We start from the raw sequence: 18,837 nt of genomic DNA on the forward strand, positions 1-18,837 counted from the left end.
AAGCAATCAAAGAAGCTACTAGGTTTTCATATACCAACAAGAAATACTGTTCAAGGCTTAGACCTAAATGGATGTTAGAAGAACTGTTGAGACACGTGACAGAGAAGAAAAGTGCATGGGATGCATATGAATTATCAGGTATACAGAAACCTATGGAAGATATAAATTAGTCTGTAATCAAGTCACAATTAGGAGGTTAGGCAGATTATGAGAAGTCTCGGTGAAGAATTCCAGGAAAAGCAGCAGACTTCTATGCTTAGTAAGTTGAAGACAGAGAGTGGTTATCAATAGGCACTGCTCTTCATGACCTAATGTTATCAGTGAAGTTCCCAGGGTTCAGTGCTGGACCATTGTTGTTTTCAATATTTATTAATGATGTTGATGAAGGTATATCAAACTTAATGTCAGAGTTTGCAGGTGTTACAAAAGTTGGCAGGGTGGTTAACAACAGTAATGACAGTATGCTATTGCAACAAGATTTATAAAAATTATGTTGATGGGCTGAGAAATGGCAGTTGAAATTTAACATTGACAAATGCCAAGGTACTGCATATGATTAGCAGTAACCCCATCGTAATATACCAATTGTGTGGTACCACACTCAGGTAATGGAAAATGAAAAAGACCTGGGGGTAATTATACAGTCAGACATGAAGTTCTCTGAGCAATGTAGATGGGCTGCCAGGACAGCTCATGGGGTTTTGTCAATGGTATACAGAAACTTTGCTAGTAAAAATAAGGGGGTAATTATACTTTTGTACAAAGCCATGGTTAGGCCGCAACTAGAGTATTGTATACCAGTCCATAGACCCCACTTTAGGAAGGATGTAGAACTGCTGGAACAAGTGCAGAGAAGGGCAATCGGATTGGTGCCTCCGTAGCCAGGTGGGAAGGAGCAGCAGTGCGTAGCACACGCTTCTTGATTAGACCAGGGTTCGAGCCCGTCACCACCAAATATGGAGGATGCGGAAAGGTCAGGGAATGACCACCACATATTCCCAGAGCAATATGGCCTTAGTTGCTAATGCTCCTAAAAAAAAAAAAAAAAAACAGCAACCAGATTGGTGAAGGAACAAAAGGTACTCTTACCTACAAAGGTTTGAGTTCTGCAAATTGCAGCATCTGAAGACTAGGCACATGCAGGGTGATCTCATTCAGGTGTTTAAGCCCTTGAGTGGGATTGAGTAGGCTGAATGTGAATGGCATTCTTCCTCTTGCTGAGACCACATGAGGGGACATAAGTTGAGGAAGGATGATTGTAAGATAGATGTGCGAAAGTTTTCCTTCAGCCAGTGAATTGGTGTTTGCTTTCATCATTTGGTTTTTTTTTTTGCAAAAACTCAGTTTTTGTCCATCTTCTTTTTGCCAAAAAATAATAAAACTACATTAAAATGAATTTTTTTTTAAATTTCTGCTTATTTTTCTTAACAAATTTGCCTTCGGGTGTACTGTGGTAATGTAGGTTGCAAAATAAAAATATGTGAAATAGCTTTGTTTACTGTGCAATCATTTCATAATACTGTGTAATGCAAAGATAGTCTTTCAGTAAGATGTTAATGAAATACAGTGTAAAATTTTAGAAGATATATGTGCAAGACTTTCCGTGTATTATAAAATCTGAAAGTTTACACTGTTTTGTATACCATATGTAAATATGATTTTTCAATTTCAAGCTGCAGGAAATGTGATATAATCAGAAATTTGCAAACAAATAAGCACAAGGATAGCATGCAGTGTATTGGAAAAAATGTAAAAAGGGATGATATCATGCACTAATTCTTCTGGGTTGTGCCGATCATGCAAGTGCATTGTTCATACGTTTCCAATAGCAAAATTATCAAAAAAAAATATAGCTGTTAAAGAACAAAATCAAGTACAGTCAGTCCTCATATAACACGTGTTTACACTACATGAATTCGATCATACACGATTTATAAATAGGGGAACGATATTGTGTATAACACGAACAGAATTCGCTTATGCACGATTCGCCTTTGTGTTTACAAGAAATGGCAGTTGAACGCGGAATCACCCCAACTGAACGCAGCACGATAGGAATGAAGAGAACATTCTGAAAATGTATTTGTTTTTTTATATCAGTGAAGGGGAAACACATTTCACCATAATAAGGTAAAAACCCACACAATTCCAGCTATCGGTATTATTGCAAATGCAATTACATCGAGTTTACTACCAGTTTATAAGAGATTCCACTGGCCGAAACGCAACTGGAAATTGTTTTTAATTTTTTATGGTAGTAATCCCCAGAAATGTGCTTTAGTAAAATGTGAGGTGTTTAATAGTGTATCTCTGCCTTACCGTGTTGTTTATTCAGTTGCTACACGCGCGCAGCTTTGTTTGGGTATCAAGCGTGCCTCCTCATTTTGTAATTGTGCTTTATTCCCTAAAAATGAGTAAAATACTTAAAAGGTGTGAAAAGGCAGCGTCCTAGTGAAGACAGTGCAGATTCAGAGAGAAAAAGAAAAGCAATATCGATAAACAGAGGCGGACTGGATCAAAAATTCTTACCCAGGAAAATTTGTAGTGGCCTCATACTATGGTTTATAGCCAAAATCACACAGGCCTCTGGAGTTTCCCTGGTAAGGCTTATGGCCAGTCCGCCTCTGTCAATAGAGAAAAAATATGTAATTGTGAAATGCTTTGAGCGAAATGAAAGACCATGTGATATTGCACGTGCTACAGGCTTAAATGAGGCAACGCCGAGAATTAGAAAGATGCATAAAAACAATTTTCATAGCAGGAACAAGGAACAACTCAAAGTGTAATTAAAATCCATTAGATCAAGGCACAAAGAATTGGAAGAGATGGAACGGCTGTCATCTGTTTCGATAGAAAATCAAACAAAAAACAAGTTTGCTTACGATAGAAGCAAAAGCATCAGCAATATTTTATTATGTAATAGTCGTAATAAAATACTTACATATTTTATTACGATAATTTGTGTTTTGTAATGTTTTGGTTACAAATGTGTGTTCAATCTTGGGTAGTCGGCACCTAACCCTATTTTTCCCATAGGGCCTGTTGTTTATATTGCATGATTTTGCATTGCACGAGGGTTTCTAGGAACACAACTATCGTGCTATACGAGGACAATAGGGAAATTGCATAGAGAGAAAGAAAAAATAGTGGTCTCTGAAAAATGGGTAGTCACCAATTGCTCTGACATCAGTAAACAAAACTGTATCCCATTATGGTTATCTTTTTTAATAATAAAAAAATCATCAAATCAATAAACAGCTTGATTTCAATGCGAGCATTGGAAGGTGGCATTATAGTGTTAGACATCTTCTGAACAACCGGAAAACATGAGATTCCTTAAAAAGTCTTCTATCAGTGTTTAAAGACTCCCAAGTAGCACGTAACAAATTTCAGGGACCTGTGTTAATTTTTGAGATCATTTGACAGTTGTTTTCTCATTTATCCTCATCAGTCGAATGAATTGATCTTAGTTCATAATTTTTGAGAGTTTTGTGAAACTACCATCCATTGGGGAGACTTAATCATATTTTGGCAGAATGTCCTAGAGATGCCTGTGATTAAAAGTGAGTGAATTTTAATAAGTAATTAAGTTGTGGAAGTGGTATGTAGTTTTCTCAGAATTCTGGGAAAAGGATCTGACAGACCCCTGCACCTCCCTCACTGTTGTTATTTTTGGTTTCAGCATTCAGCTGAGGCAGCTAAAATTCTCACCACACTCCCTGCCAAAAAAAATTTCTGGGTGCCCCACTTGTCAGGAACACAGTTTCCCTTTATAACATATATGTATCCAATTTACATTTTGATCTGTGTATGTCCTTTTGATATCTATGGCCATTCGCAGGAGCACATTGCCAACATAAAATCACAGACCACCTGTTTTCGAATATACACACATGCACACTTCTGTAATAGATAGCAAAGTTATAAAATAACATTCTGTTAATTGAAGAAGTAATTTTATAATATTAACAATTTAATATATATTCTAGGTTGTATTGGCTTTTTATCCAAATTAGCAGCTGTAAAAAGAATAGATAGTGCATGTAACCCTTATCTTGTTTCAATTAGTGTATGTATTCATTCTAATGTATCTTGGACATGATCTGTCGTAGTAATTGGTAATATGTTAAAATATGGAATGAAGTAGTTTTAATTTACATGAGCTCTAAATATTTATTTCCAGCTGGAAATTATATACAATTGGAATGTATTGGAATGAGCAGCAGCCTGGAAAATGAGGTGCTGGGGATTTCAAGGACTGCTGGGAGTCATCATGGAAAAAATAAATACATGGGTTGTGTTAGGGTAACTAAGAGTAAGAATAGGCGCATGTATACTTTCATGTACACCAATGCTAGAAGTATAGTAAATAAATTTGATGAATTTGAGGTGCTGGTAAAGGTGGATATTGTTGGGATATCAGAGATGTGGAACCACACAGATATACGGAATGCAGAATTGGAATTTGGAGAGTGCAATGTGTACAGAAAGGCTAGACAGGATAGAGGGAGAAGAGGTCATGCTGTTAGTTAAGAAACACAAAATGTAAGAAAGTGCATCCAGTTGACATGGGTGGACAGTGCAGTGTTGAATCCGTTTGGTGTGTTATAGGCTTAATGACTCTGAGTACAGTGAACAACTGTACAGAGAAATAGTGGACCAGTAAATCAGATTGGCTTATAATGGGGGATTTTAACTTCCCAGATATTGACTGGAACTTGTAGGTTCGTCACTCACATGCTAGCAAGACTTTTATGGATTTATTGGATGATTGTTTTTTACAGCAGCATGTGTGAGAGGCAACCAGAGGGATTAACACTCTTGATCTGATTATCAGCAGTGATTATTCATGTTCATGCATTAAGAATCTGCAGATAAAGGAACCACTAGGAGGCAGTGATCACACTGTACTGATGTGGAATTTACTCAAAGATGTAACTACCATCAGGAGGAAGGGTTTTTGCTTTCATAAGGGTGACTACAATTGACTCACAGTTTTTAAATTCTATACAGTGAGATCAACAGAAAATTCTAAATGGGATGCATTCAAGGAATTAATCTTGGAAGCTACTATGCTTTTTATACCAGCTAAGAAATACTGTTCAAGGTTTAGGCCTAAATGGATTTCAGATGTAATGAAACTTAGGACAGAGAAGAAAAATGCATGGGGAACACACAAATTATCAGGAGACACAGATGCCTATGGTAGATATAAGATATTTTCTGATCAAGTGACAAAGGAAGTTAGGCAAGCAAAAGCAGATTATGAGAAATCTTTGGCAAAGGATGGAAAGAAATACAGCAAAGACTTCTTAACCTATGTAAACTCTAGAAGGAAGGGGATGAATCAGATTGGTCCTCTTGATATTGATGGTTTGATTGTTGATTATTCTGCTCAGGTAGCTGACAAACTGAATGAGTATTTTGCATCTATTTCACACAAGAGGAGTTATTCAGGGAGGGGAAAGCCAGAAGTTCATCAAACTGTGGCAGGGAGCTAAATGATTTTATAATAACTGAGCAAAGTGGATGAGAAATTTCCAAAGTTAAACATAAGGATTGGATGGGATCTATCCAGTTATATTAGAGGCGATGGCGGCAAAGGAAGTAAGCAGGTCCCTAGCCATGATTATGAGGGCATTCTTGGACTCAGAGGATGTCTCCACGGACTGGAGATGCGCAAATATTTTCCCAATTCGTAAAAGGGGATTGAAAGGTGAAATGAGTAATTACAGACCTGTTAGTTTAACTTCTATTCTGGGGGAAATAATGCAGTAACTGGTTAAAGAAGCACTGCAAGATTGATCATCTAGACAAGACTGCTGTTATAATTCAGACACAACACGGTTTCATTAAGGGGAAATCTTGTCTGACCAATTTGATTGGATACTATGATGTGGTCACAAAGGAACTGGATGCAAAAATTTATTTTGATATCATATACTTAGATTTCAGTAAATCTTTTCATACTGTTGCACATGGAAGACTACTGTACAAGTTGGAACAGTACAGCATTAAGGGAAAGTTGCTACAATAGATAAAAGGATGGTTGAGTGGAAAAAAACAGTGGTAATCAATGGACACTGTTCTTCGTGGACTAATGTTATTAGTGGAGTTCCCCTGTGTCTGTTTTGGGTTTTTTCAGTGACATTGATGAAGGTATATGTGGCTTAATGTCCATGTTTGCAGACAATAAGAAGGTTGGTAGAGTTGTTAACGACCATAAGAATGATGTGCTACTGCAACAGGATCTAGAAAAGTTGAGCAGATGCACTGAGAGGTGGCAACTGAAGTTTGCCATTGACAAATGCAAAGTATTGCATATGGGTAGCAGTAAGCCCAGAGTAACGTACCAACTGTGCAGTACTACACTTGAGGTAGTGGAGAATGAAAAAGACAGGGTAATTGTGCAGTCAAATATGAAGTTTTCTGAGCACTGCAGACAGGTTTGCAGAGTAGCTGATGTGGTCTTGTCAATGATATATAGAAATTTTGCTAGCAGGGATAAGGAGTTGATTATCCCCTTGTATAAGGCAATGATCAGGCCACATCTTGAGTACTGCATACAGGTCTGGAGGTCTCATTTTAGGAAAGGTATTGAGCTCTAGAACGAGTACGGAGAAAAGCAATGAAATCAGTGAATGGAACAAAGGGTTGCTGTTACAAAGATAGGCTTAAGTTCTGAAAATTGCAGTATCTGGAGACTAGGCACCTGCGAGGTGATCTGATTGAGGTGTGTAAGGCCTAGAATGGTTTGAGCAAGCTCAATGCTGATATGATTCTTCCTCTTGCTCAGATTCTGCACCTGAGGTGACATAAATTCAAATTAAGGAAAAACGTTTTAGAATAGATGTGTGGAAATTTGCCTTTAGCCAGCAGATGGTTGATTGCTGGAACAAAGGTCCATCTGTTGTTGTAGAAGTTAACAGCTGAAATAAATTCTAGAGAAACTTTTTAGAGTGAATTGATGGGGGAAACAGAAAGGTTTGGTGTTTTTTTTTTTTTGTTTTTTTTTTCTGGACTGATGCTAAATAAGCTTGCTTTCTTGCATCATACTTGATCAGTGATTGCTGTTGTTGCTACTTTACCATTGCAAAGAAAATAACTAAAAGTTTGGCATACAGATTCTGTAAATCAGTTTTATAAACTTAAAATTGGGAGAGACTAATAGTACCATGTTTATATTTTATGTTTATAATGTTTTTTTCTTTTTCTGTGAAATTAATGAAAGGTTTGTTTCATTGAAAATAAGAGGTGTACAACACAAATTTTATAAATTTTAAATTTTTTTTTCATAACAAAAAAAAGAAAAATAAATTTCATTTAATAAGCATTAATAAATATTCAAGCATTGATATACTCCAAAAAGAATTCAAAAAAAGTATTTAGAAATAAAGAAAATTTGAGTTCTGTGTAATCATGGGCATAATTAAGAGTTTATAATCGATTATTTTGATTATATCATCCAAATGATATAATTGAATGATTTACTATCATTGTAATTATTACAATTGGTGCCACTATCCCTGCCAACTTAAAGCTTTAAATATGAAATAGGTAAATTTGTTAAAAATATATAATTATCACTATTATAAATGAATAAAACCAACTCTTTTATTTTTTAATACTTGAACTGTTATGGAATGTATGACAATTGGTTATAGTTTTAATAAACTTGAAGAAAGAAAGCATAAAAATTGAGGTGTCTTTAATAATAATGCAACTACAATTACTGTTACCATAATTCAAATATATATATTTTTTTAACATTTATTTATTTTCTATTCATATATTTCAGTGTCATTCTGGAATCCTGGGTGGTGGTCATTATGTCTGCTATGCATGTAATCCTAATAACCGGTGGTACTGTTATAATGACAGTAGTTGTCGAGTAAGTATAATACTTGGAATCAGTTCCATAATTCAAAAATTCATATGTAAAAATAATATTTTATTTGAAGTCATGTTCCTGGCCATGACATTTACATTCACGCATCACTGAAATACAAACACACCTATAGCTGTGAATAATGCGCAGTGACTCCTTCAATAGTAGGCAAATCTGCCTTCCTTTTATGATGTGAAGTACAATATACATGGATAAGTATTGTGAATTTGGTAGATATTTAAGAGAGCCATCAGTTCTAGAGCGGAAAGTGCCACAGCATTAAATATACTTTGAAGATAATGAGTAATAAAAATTTTATTTACTCCCTAAAGCGTATTCTTATTTTTCATATAATGTAGTTTTATCAATTTCTGTGCTGCATGTCATTGCAAGTTGAACAGCTGTTTGGGGCCAAGATATTGAGCTGCTGAGAGAGAGAGAGAGGGGGGGGGGGTTGTTGAGTGTCATTGCAAGTGCAAGCAGTGAATTTCAAGCTCCAAGAAATAAAGTTTTTTGAAGACTTTTGCCATTCTATTTACTTAATTGTCATATTATATTGTACTTTATAAGTAGCTTTATAGTCCTAGTTACACTCGTTCTTTTTATTTTGGTCCCAGGTGCCAAGAATTTCCATGGCCAAGCAATTTCTGAGCTCTATAAAGCGATCCAAAGCATTCTCCTTTAAAGGAATCACTTCTGTTTAAGTTTCCGGTTAGTTTCTCTTAAATTCTTTCAAAAAGCACTGTAGACTTCATCTTACAAGTAGTAAGTTAAGTCAGGAAAGAAAAGACAACTTTCCTTCTATTCTTATTAGAGTTACTAAGTAAACCCAACTAACCTAACAACCGCTTGGCCACTCGTGGCATTACTCCTGCCTCCTCGTGGCAGGTCCGATAACCTGAGTGGTAAACCCAACCCTCGGGGCCAAAAGGAGTATAAAATGGAGAAAGAATCCTTTCCTCCACTTGATCCATTGAGATCACCTACTGATACAGATCAACCTGATCATGACCATTATTAAAATAAAAAAAAATAATAAAAATAATCCATGTTAACAAGATCACCCAGCCTTTCTCCTTATACATTCACTGTCGGACTATCCTGTGACCAAATTATCCCCATTTCTAATTCAGAAATGCTTGGAAAATGCTGCAGAAACACCAAAGATGGTAAAATGTCTACAGTCTGAGATCTGCTGGTAGAAACAATAAAACCAAATCATTCAGAAAGATTACTGAAACTGACCACCTTTGGTGGAATACCAGTGAAAATTACACCACATGCCACTCTGAATACCTCCAAAGGAGTTATAGCGGAGTGGGACCTCATTAACATCTCAGAGGAAGAAATTGTGCAAGAATTGGCTGATCAAAGAGTCATACAAGCAAATAAAATATTAATCAGGAAAGATGGGGAATTAATACCTACATGGAACCTAATACTGACTTTCGGTAGCCCAAATTTACCAACAACAATTAAAGCAGGGTATCTAAATTGTTGCATACGTCCATATATACCAAATCTCATCAGATGTTATAAGTGCCAGAAATATGGACACTCCCAGGTAGCATGCCGTGGCACTATGATATGCCTAAATTGTGGTTCAACAGAACACACCCAATCTGACTGCACCATAACGGCCTTCACCTGCCCCAGTTGCAAAGGTAATCATCCGGCATGTTCAAAAAATTGTGAAATGTGGAAAGTGGGAAAAATGTACAAAAATACAAAACCGAAAACAAGGTAACATACCAGGAAGCCAAAAAGCACATCATGCAGTTTATGCCAAAACACACCTATGCACAAGCAGCTCAATAGAGTGTTTCTGTTGCTACTCAGACTGACATCTCAGTCTCTCCAAACACTTCAATTGACAATTGGGCCAGGTCTGTGCTTAATGCTAAGCCACAACCTGCCAAACAAAGTCTACAAGAACAAGAAAGTAATACTCCAATTTCTGTTCCACCAAATATACCTGCAACTACTGAAAAAGCAGACAAATCAGCACCAACAGATCATATCCAGACCAAGAAACAATCTCCCATACATATGGATGTTGACAACAAAGTTGAAACTGGTGAAACTATATTACATATTCATGCAGAAGAAGACATGGATATAGAGCGACCGGCATTCGCATAAAAAGATAGACATAAAACTGAACGATACAAACAAACTGCTCAAAAAAAATAGACAGATTGAAACACAACTCCAAAAACCATGTAATGCAGCACATACTTCAATGGAATTGTAGAGGCATGCATGCCAATACAGACGACTTATATGACCTGATTAATAGATATAATCCAATGATAGTTTGTTTACACGAAACCAATTTAACGCCACAAGTAACTCTCTCAATCAAAAACTTCACAATGTATAGAAAAGACAGGAATACTGCAAGATCCGCACATGGAGGGGTGGTGACTTTAGTTAACTCTAAAATTCCCTCTCGAATTATCTCTCTACAGACCGACTTGGAAGTTGTTGCTGTGCGTGTGGCTCTTGGAATAACGCTAACACTAGTTTCAATATACCTTCCACCAAACAGTCCCGTCACACTAAAAGAACTAGAAGATCTTATAGTTCAATTGCCAACACCCTTCTGGCTCTTCAGTGACTTAACTGGGCATCACCAATTGTGGGGATCTTGCTGCATGGATCAAAGAGGACATCTGATTGAGACCTTACTGAACCAACAGCAGTTAACCTTATTAAATACTGGCCATCACACTTATATTCATCTTCCTAGGATCCACTTCAGCAATTGACCTGTCCATCTGCTCTCCCATGCTGTTCCCCGTATGGAGTGGTCAACCTTAGCAGATCCACACAACAGCGATCATCTTCCAATTATATGCAAAATTCAAATTCAAAAAAAATTCAAACAAAACAATCCCAATGTCCCAACCAGAGAATAAAATGGAAGTTCTCAAAAGAAAATTGGGCAAAATACGCAATCTGTGTGTCCTTTGATGATCAATTTATAAAAACATAATCTATAGACAAAGTCACCGAGCACATTACCACAAATATTCTGGCAGGAGCTTCTGAAACAATTCCTCAATCCTCTGCAGACCAACACAGATATGCAAAACACTGGTGGAATGAGGATTGTAATAGTACCAAAAAAGAGAAAAATAAAGCCTGGAATCAGTTTCGTAGGTCCCCCACAACAGCCAACCTCATATTATATAAAAAACAAAAGGCAAGAGCAAGACAAATAAGAAGAAAAGCAAAAAAAGACTGCTGGATAAAATTTGCCTGTACCATCATGAAGGACACCAGCAGTCGGATAATGTGGGAAAAAATTCAACAATTAAATAATAAATACATTCCATTTACTGCTCCAATCCTGATTAGAAATGAACGAGAACTGTCCTCCCCTAAAGAAATAGGCAGTTTTGCTTGAAGAAACTTTTAGTGAAATATCAGCAGCATCTACATATGACAATTCATTCCTGAAAATTTAAAACCTCAGCAGAAAAATATAAAATAAATTTTAATACCACACGACCTCTTTCTTATAATCAGCCCTTCCAACTTAACTGAACTCAAAGAAGCCCTAAACAGAGCAGCAAGACTGGATGGAATTTATTACATAATGCTCAAACATCTCAATAACACATCTTTAAAATTATTACTAGTATTCTATAATCGGATTTTCATTGAATGTGTTTAACCTTCCTTGTGGCATCACACAGTAATTCTTGCTTTTCCTAAACCGGGAAAGGATCAGTCAGTTCCACAAAACTACCGACCAATTTCTCTCACCAGTTGTCTCGGTAAAACACTCGAAAAAATGATACATAGCAGATTAAAATGGATCCTTGAAAGTAAAATGCTGTTAAATTGCAACCAATATGGTTTCAGCCAAAACAGATCCTGCTTGGATCTTATGATTAGAGCTGAAACCAATATTTGCAATGCTTACATTAAAAATCAACATCTAGTGATGGTCAGTCTAGACATCAAAAAAGCTTTTGATACCACATGTAGGTATGGCATTCTTCAAGAGCTCTATTCCATGGGGTTGAGAGGACACTTACCACACTTCATTTAGAATTTTCTAAAGCACAGTACCTTTCAGTTTGTCACCAGAATGTACTGTCAGAATGTTTTATCCAGGAAGAAGGGGTGCCCAAGGGTCCATACTTAATGCTACCCTCTTTGCAATTAAGCTAAATACCATGACACAGAATATTCCTAGAACTGTAGAGATATATATGTATGCTGACAATTTTGCCATATTGCCATTCATCAAACATTAATACCATTGAGAGACAGCTACAACTCTCCATAAATAAGCTGGAGACATGGACTCAACAAAATGGTTACCGTCTATCAGAACAAAAGACGATTGTGATCCATTTCTGTAAAAAATGCAAATTACATCCAGAACCTGAACTTAAATTAAGAAATCATCTGATCCCTCTCGTCAGCAATATCTGTTTTTTGGGTTTAACACTAGATGTGAAACTAAATTTTTCCATGCATATAAGTTATCTTAGAACCATCTGTTTGAAAAAACTCAATATACTTAGAGCTATCTCTGCCATAGCATGGGGTGAGAAAAAATTTGAAAAAACTCAATATACTTAGAGCTATCTCTGCCATAGCATGGGGTGAGATAGATGCACTCTTCTGCACTTGTGTCATTCTCTCATCAGGTCACGTCTATGACTCAGCCAGGAAAAGTGTGCTTACAACACTAAATACCATACAACACAGTGCTCTTCAGCCGACCGGGCTAGCCGAGTGGGTAAAGTACCTGCCCGGCAACCCAAAAGTCGCGGGTTCGATTCCCGCCTCGGGCTTGGATCAAAGTACTGCAAAAACCTTGGGAGGTGCAATATGGCCACAGAAGCCGATGCGCCAACAACTACCAAAAAAAAAAAAAAAAAGTGCTCTTCACACTGCTCTTGGGGCCTTCTGAACTTTCCCTGTTCAAAGTCTCTATGTAGAGGCAAACGAATCTCCACTCCACCTCAGGAGGAAAATGTTACTACTCACATATGCAGCCAGACTTAAAAGCCTTCCAGATCATCCCAATCAACTGCTACTCTTCAATCCTGAATGGATAACGTTTTATAACAGTAAGCCCACTGAAAACAGACCCAGTGGTGTTAGACTACAAGAGTTGATTCACTGCTGGAACGTACATTTTAAAAACACACTCAAAGAAACTAAAATACCTGATCACCCTGGGCCACAAACCTACCTTACTGTGACACATATTTCCAACAATGGGGGGAAAAAGTCCCTGGAAAACTGCTGACAATCTGAACATCAAACAACTGCCCGAAGAGCATGCTTATAGCAATGCACAGAGCTGCATAATATATATTGATGATTAAAAATCAGATGCCGCTGTAGGTACTGCAGCAGTTTTTCCTTCGTTCAAAGTGTCTGTATCTCTCCTGACTGAATGCAGCAGCTATACTGCAGAACTATATGCAATCCAGCTAGCTATTGAGAATATCAATATTCATCTCAACACCAGTAGTTTAATATATACAGACTCCATGAGTGCGCTGTCCACAATAAGTAATATATTTTCAACTCCACATCCCATAGTAAAAGAAATACGGTCGGGTCTAAATTGTTTATGGAATAAGAATCATACTCTAAGCTTCTGGACGGAATCCAGGATTCTGGAGCATGCTGGCATCGTAGGTAGCGAAACAGCCAAACAGTACCGCACCTCCATCTTACCAAGTACCCTATATAGATTTACTAACACTTATGTTTAGGCTAAAGTGGATGTCAGATAAACTAATGAGACTGGTGTCAGAGAAGAAAAATGCATGGGATGCATATAAATTATCAGGTGACACAGAAGCCTATGGTTAGATATAAGTTGGTCTGTAATCAAGTCACAAAGGAGGTTGAGCAAGCAGATACAGATAACGGAAAATCTTTGGCAAAAGGATGCTAAGAAGACAGCAAGGACTTCTTTACTTGAATAAACTCTAGAAGGAAGGTGAATCAGATTTGTCCATTTAATATCAATGGTTTGACTTGATGATCCTTCTCAGGTAGCTGACCAACTGATGAGTATTTTGCATCTACATTCACACATGACGAGTTTTTCAAGGAGAAGGCCAGATATTTATCAAACTGTACCAGGGAGTTAAATGATTTTGTAATAACTGAGAGCAAAGTGGAGGAGAAATTGTTGAAGTTAAAAATAAGAAAAGCACCTGGGGTGGATGGGATCTATCCAGTTATATTAAAGGAGGCGGCAAAGGAAGTAAGCAAACCCTTAGCCATAATTATGAGAGCTTCCCTGGACTCAGGGGAAGTCCCCATGGACTGGAGATGTACAAATGTATTTTCAATTCACAAAGGGGATCAAAGGGTGACACTAGTAATTACAGAAAAAACTGTTAGTTTGACTTCTGTTCCAGGGAAAATAATGAAGTCACTGGTTATAGAAGCATTGCAGGATCATCTACACAAGATTGCAGTAATAATTCAGACAGCATGAGTTTGTTAAGGAGAAATCTTGTCTGACCAATATGATTGGATACTATGACGTGGCTACAAAGGAGCTGGATGTAAAAAATAATTTTGATATCATATATAGTGGATTCGATTATTTGGGCCACCAGTTAATCGGGGCAGCTGTTTATTTGGGACAAATTTTAAAAAACAACCCAATCGAGAAAATAGCCAGGGTTTACTTCACTTAACTGGGACAACATTTCGTTTATTCGGGGAAGGAGACCACAGCACTGGAGATTACCCTACGATTGTCTCCAACCGTACCACGTGGTTTGGTCGGATTTCTGGAGGTCACAACCATAAAACAATAAAAACAATTAGCAGTCACCTATTTGTTGGGCTTTATTTAGTTCAATCTATCATAAATGGATAGTAAACTTGATCTTATTGAATTTGCGATAATACTGACAGCTGGAATTCTGTGTGTTATTATGGTGAAATGTGTTTACACTTCCATGGAATCTTCAATCGCATAAAAAAATTAATTTTCTGAATCCTCTCTTCTTTTCTATTTTTAAAGCTTCATAACTTGTTACTCCATTCTCACTTACACTTATTGTGTTATACTTGCAATTTGTGTGTGCCGTGTTCTTTGTTATTAATTGCTTATCTTTTTACTTTTTTAAATTTTAACCCCCACCCACAAAACGTCAATTGAACAGAAATGTCAACTAGTTAGTATGTATATATGTACATAAACATATATATGTATGTACGTATTAATTCCGATTATCACATATCATTTAATTTTTTAATTGGTTAGGTAATAAAGGGTAAATTTGTGCTTAATATATCTTTACTTTTATAGCCTGTGGATAATATTCCTCTTATTTTTGCTAATTAGAATCGCTGTTTAATAGAATTAAAATTCAATTCACAAATGCAATCGGGCGCCTCCATAGCCAGGTGGGAAGGAGCAGCAGTGCATAGCACACGCTTCTTGATTGGTCCGGGGTTCGAGCCCGTGACTACCAAAAACGGAGGATGCGGAAAGGTCAGGGAATGACCACCTCATATCCCCCGGAGCAATATGGCCTTAGTTGCTAATGCTCCTAAAAACCAAATAACAACAACAGCTCTGTTAGAATTTGACTCACTTCTGGCATCCCCTCCTTAAAATATTCCTCATGTGTGAAAGTAGATGCAAAATACCTATTCTGATTTCAGCCATTTGAACAGTAGTAGTAGTAGTGGCATGTGATGCAAGAAAGCAAGTGTATGAGCTTATGCAGCATCAGCCAAAAAAAAAAAAAAACACACCATTCTCTCCAAATGCTTGTCCAGCTCCTCCTTAAATTTATTTAACCTATCAACTTCAACGACAGATTGAAGTTTGTTCCAGCAATTAACCACCCGCTGGATAAAGGCAAATTTTTACACATCTGTTCTACATCCGTCTTTTCTTAATTTGAATTTATGCCCCCTTCAGTTCATAATCTGAACAAGTGGAAGGATCCCATCAGAATTCAGCGTACTCAACCCATTCAAGGCCTTATACACCTCAATCAGATCACCCGAAGGCGCTTAGTCTCCAGCCACTGCAGTTTGCAGAATTTAAGCCTCTCTTGGTAAGAGGATCCCTTCATTCCCCTCACCAATCTTTTAGCCCTTATCTTTACACGCTCAAGCAAATCTACATCCTTCCTAAAATGAGGCCTCCAGAACTGTATGCAGTACTCGGTTCAAAAATGCTAAATAAATTTATCAGGCGTGACCTGACCATTGCCTTATACTGAGGTACAATATCCTCCTTTTCCCTACTAGCAAAATTCCTATATATCACTGACAAAACCCCATGACCTGTCCTGGCAGCCTGTCTGCATTGCTCAGAAAACTTCATATCTGACTGCACAATTACTCCCAGGTCTCTTTCATTTTCTACCACCTTAAGTGTAGTACCACACAGTTGGTACTTTTCTCTGGGTAACTTCTACCCATATGCAGTGCTTTGCATTTGTCAAGGTTAAACTTCAGTTGCCACTTCTTAACCCATCTGCCCAAATTTTCTAGATCCTGTTGCAGTGGTATACTGCCATCACTGTCATTAACAACCCTGCCAACCTTTGTATCATCTGCAAACTTCGACACTAAGCCTGATATACCTTCATCAATATCATTGATAAATATACAAAACAACAGTGGACCCAACACTGAATCCTCTAGGATTCCACTAATAACATTAGTCCACAAAGAGCTGCACCCTCTGTCTTCTCCCACTCAACCATCCTTTTATCCATTGTAGCAACTTACCCTTAATACCATTCTGCTCCAATTTGTACAATTGTCTTCCACATACAACAGTGTCAAAAGCTTTCCTGAAATCCAAATATATGAAATCAAAATTATTTTTTGCACCCAGTTCCTTTGTAACCACATCATAATATCCTATCAAATTTGTCAGACAAGACTTTCTCTTAACAAACCCATGCTGCGTCTGAATTATTGCTGCAGTCTTGTCTAGGTGATCCTGCAATGCATCTTTAACCAGTGACTCCATTATTTTGCCCAGAACAGAAGTTAAAACTAACTGGTCTGTAATTGCTCGTGTCACCCTTCGATCCCCTTTGTGAATTGGGGATACATTTGCACATCTCCAATCCGTGGGGACCTCCCCTGTGAGTCCAAGGATGCTCTCATAATTATGGCTAAGGGTTTGCTTACTTCCTTTGACGCCTCCTTTAATATAACTGGATAGATCTTATCCACCCCAAGTGCCTTTCTTTTGTTTAACCTCAACAATTTCTCCTCCAATTTGCTCTCAGTTATTACAAAATCATTAAGCATCCTGCGACAATTTGATAATCTTCTGCCATTTTCAAACCGTAATAACTCCTCATGTGTGAATGTAGATGCAAAATACTCATTGAATTTGTTTCCTATCTGAGCAGGATCATCAACAGTGGAACCATTGATATCAAGTGGACCAATCAGATTCATCCCCTTCCTTTTAGAGTTTATATAAGTAAAGAAATCCTTGCTGTTTTTCTTAGCATCCTTTGCCAAAGATTTCTCGTATTCTGCCTTCACCTGCCTAACCTCCTTTATGACCTGATTACAGACTACCTTATATCTGCCATAGGCTTCTGAGTCACTTGATAATTTATATGCATTCCATGCATTTTTCTTCTCTGTTACGAGTCTCATTAGTTCATTTGACAACCATTTAGGCCTAAACCTTGAACAATATTTCTTAATAGGTATGAAACTTTTAGTAGCATCCACGATTAATTCCTTGAATGCTTCCCACGTCGAATTTACTGTTGGTAACATCGTCAGTTGATCCCACTGTACAGAATTTAAAAACTGTCGGAGACCGCTGTACTCTCCTTTACGGAAGCAAAAACCGTTTCATTTAACCCTGATGGTAATTATATCTTTAAGTAAATCCCACATCAGTACACTGTGATCACTGCCACCTAGTGGTTCCTTTATCTGCAAATTCTTAATACACGAATGATCACTTGTGATAACCAGATCAAGAGTATTACCCTCTCTGGTTGCCTCTCGAACATGCTGCTGCAGAAAATAATTATCCAATAAATGATGATGAACTGTTGATGATCCAAAACAGGATCATCAACTGTTAAATCATTCAAATCTAGTGGACCAATATGATTCATCTCCTTCCTTCTAGTGTTTACATTCATAAAGAAGTCTTTTCTGCTTTCTTGGCATTCTTTGCCCGAGGCTTCTTATAATCTACCTTAGCTTGAACTAACCTCCTTTTTTGATTTGATTGCAGACCAGTTTATATCTATTGTAAACTGTATCACTTTAATTTATATGCAATGGATGTACTTTTCTTCTCAGCCACAAGTCTTATCAGATCACCTGACATCCATTCCATTTAGGTCTAGGCCTTGAGCAATATCTCTTAACTGGTATACAAAGCCTAGTAGGTAGTGTCTACAATTACACATTCTACCCAAACACATGCACTTTTACTCATACACCTACACATATAAACACTAAAGCACATAGAACTTTACAAAAGCATTTTGTTCTTTTCTCTTCTATGCTCATCACTTATAACAGACCCAATAACACATTCCTACATTCATTATTTTTGTTTTCCCAGTGCTTATGTCACACTTAACTGACTCAACATTTTGCTGGCTACCCATGGCCACTGGATACACTGCCTCATATTTTATGTTCTTAAAATTAAATTAAATTTTCTGTTTATACTCCAGCATGACAACCAAGTCAGTAGAGTTTACAATAAATCATCAATACAAATATTTATCATATTTAGTAGTCACAGGCTTGAACCCCGGTCCACTCAAGGAATGCGTGCTATGCACTCTCTCTCTCCTGACCACTCGGCTACGTCAGGCCTAACTAAGGGTATAACCCCTCCCTATCCTCTCCTGTCAGTCTTTTCTGTAGACATTGTACAATCCATATTCAAATTGTAAATCCCTTATATCTGAATGGTATAA

At 37.3% G+C, this 18,837-nt stretch overlaps 1 protein-coding gene across 1 annotated transcript in view; it reads left to right on the forward strand.

The window, feature by feature from the left end:
- Usp32 (Ubiquitin specific protease 32) overlaps positions 1–18,837 on the forward strand; it is an 837,997-nt gene that overhangs the window by 800,312 nt on the left and 18,848 nt on the right. The window contains exon 33 of the mRNA XM_090368859.1: positions 7,799–7,891. Coding sequence (XP_090224985.1) covers positions 7,799–7,891 — 93 coding nt within the window. The remainder of the gene's footprint in view (positions 1–7,798; positions 7,892–18,837) is intronic.

Source organism: Mastigoproctus giganteus, chromosome 1, assembly GCF_048544385.1.
Source record: "Mastigoproctus giganteus isolate SK-2022 chromosome 1, ASM4854438v1, whole genome shotgun sequence".
Lineage (NCBI taxonomy): Eukaryota > Metazoa > Arthropoda > Arachnida > Uropygi > Thelyphonidae > Mastigoproctus > Mastigoproctus giganteus.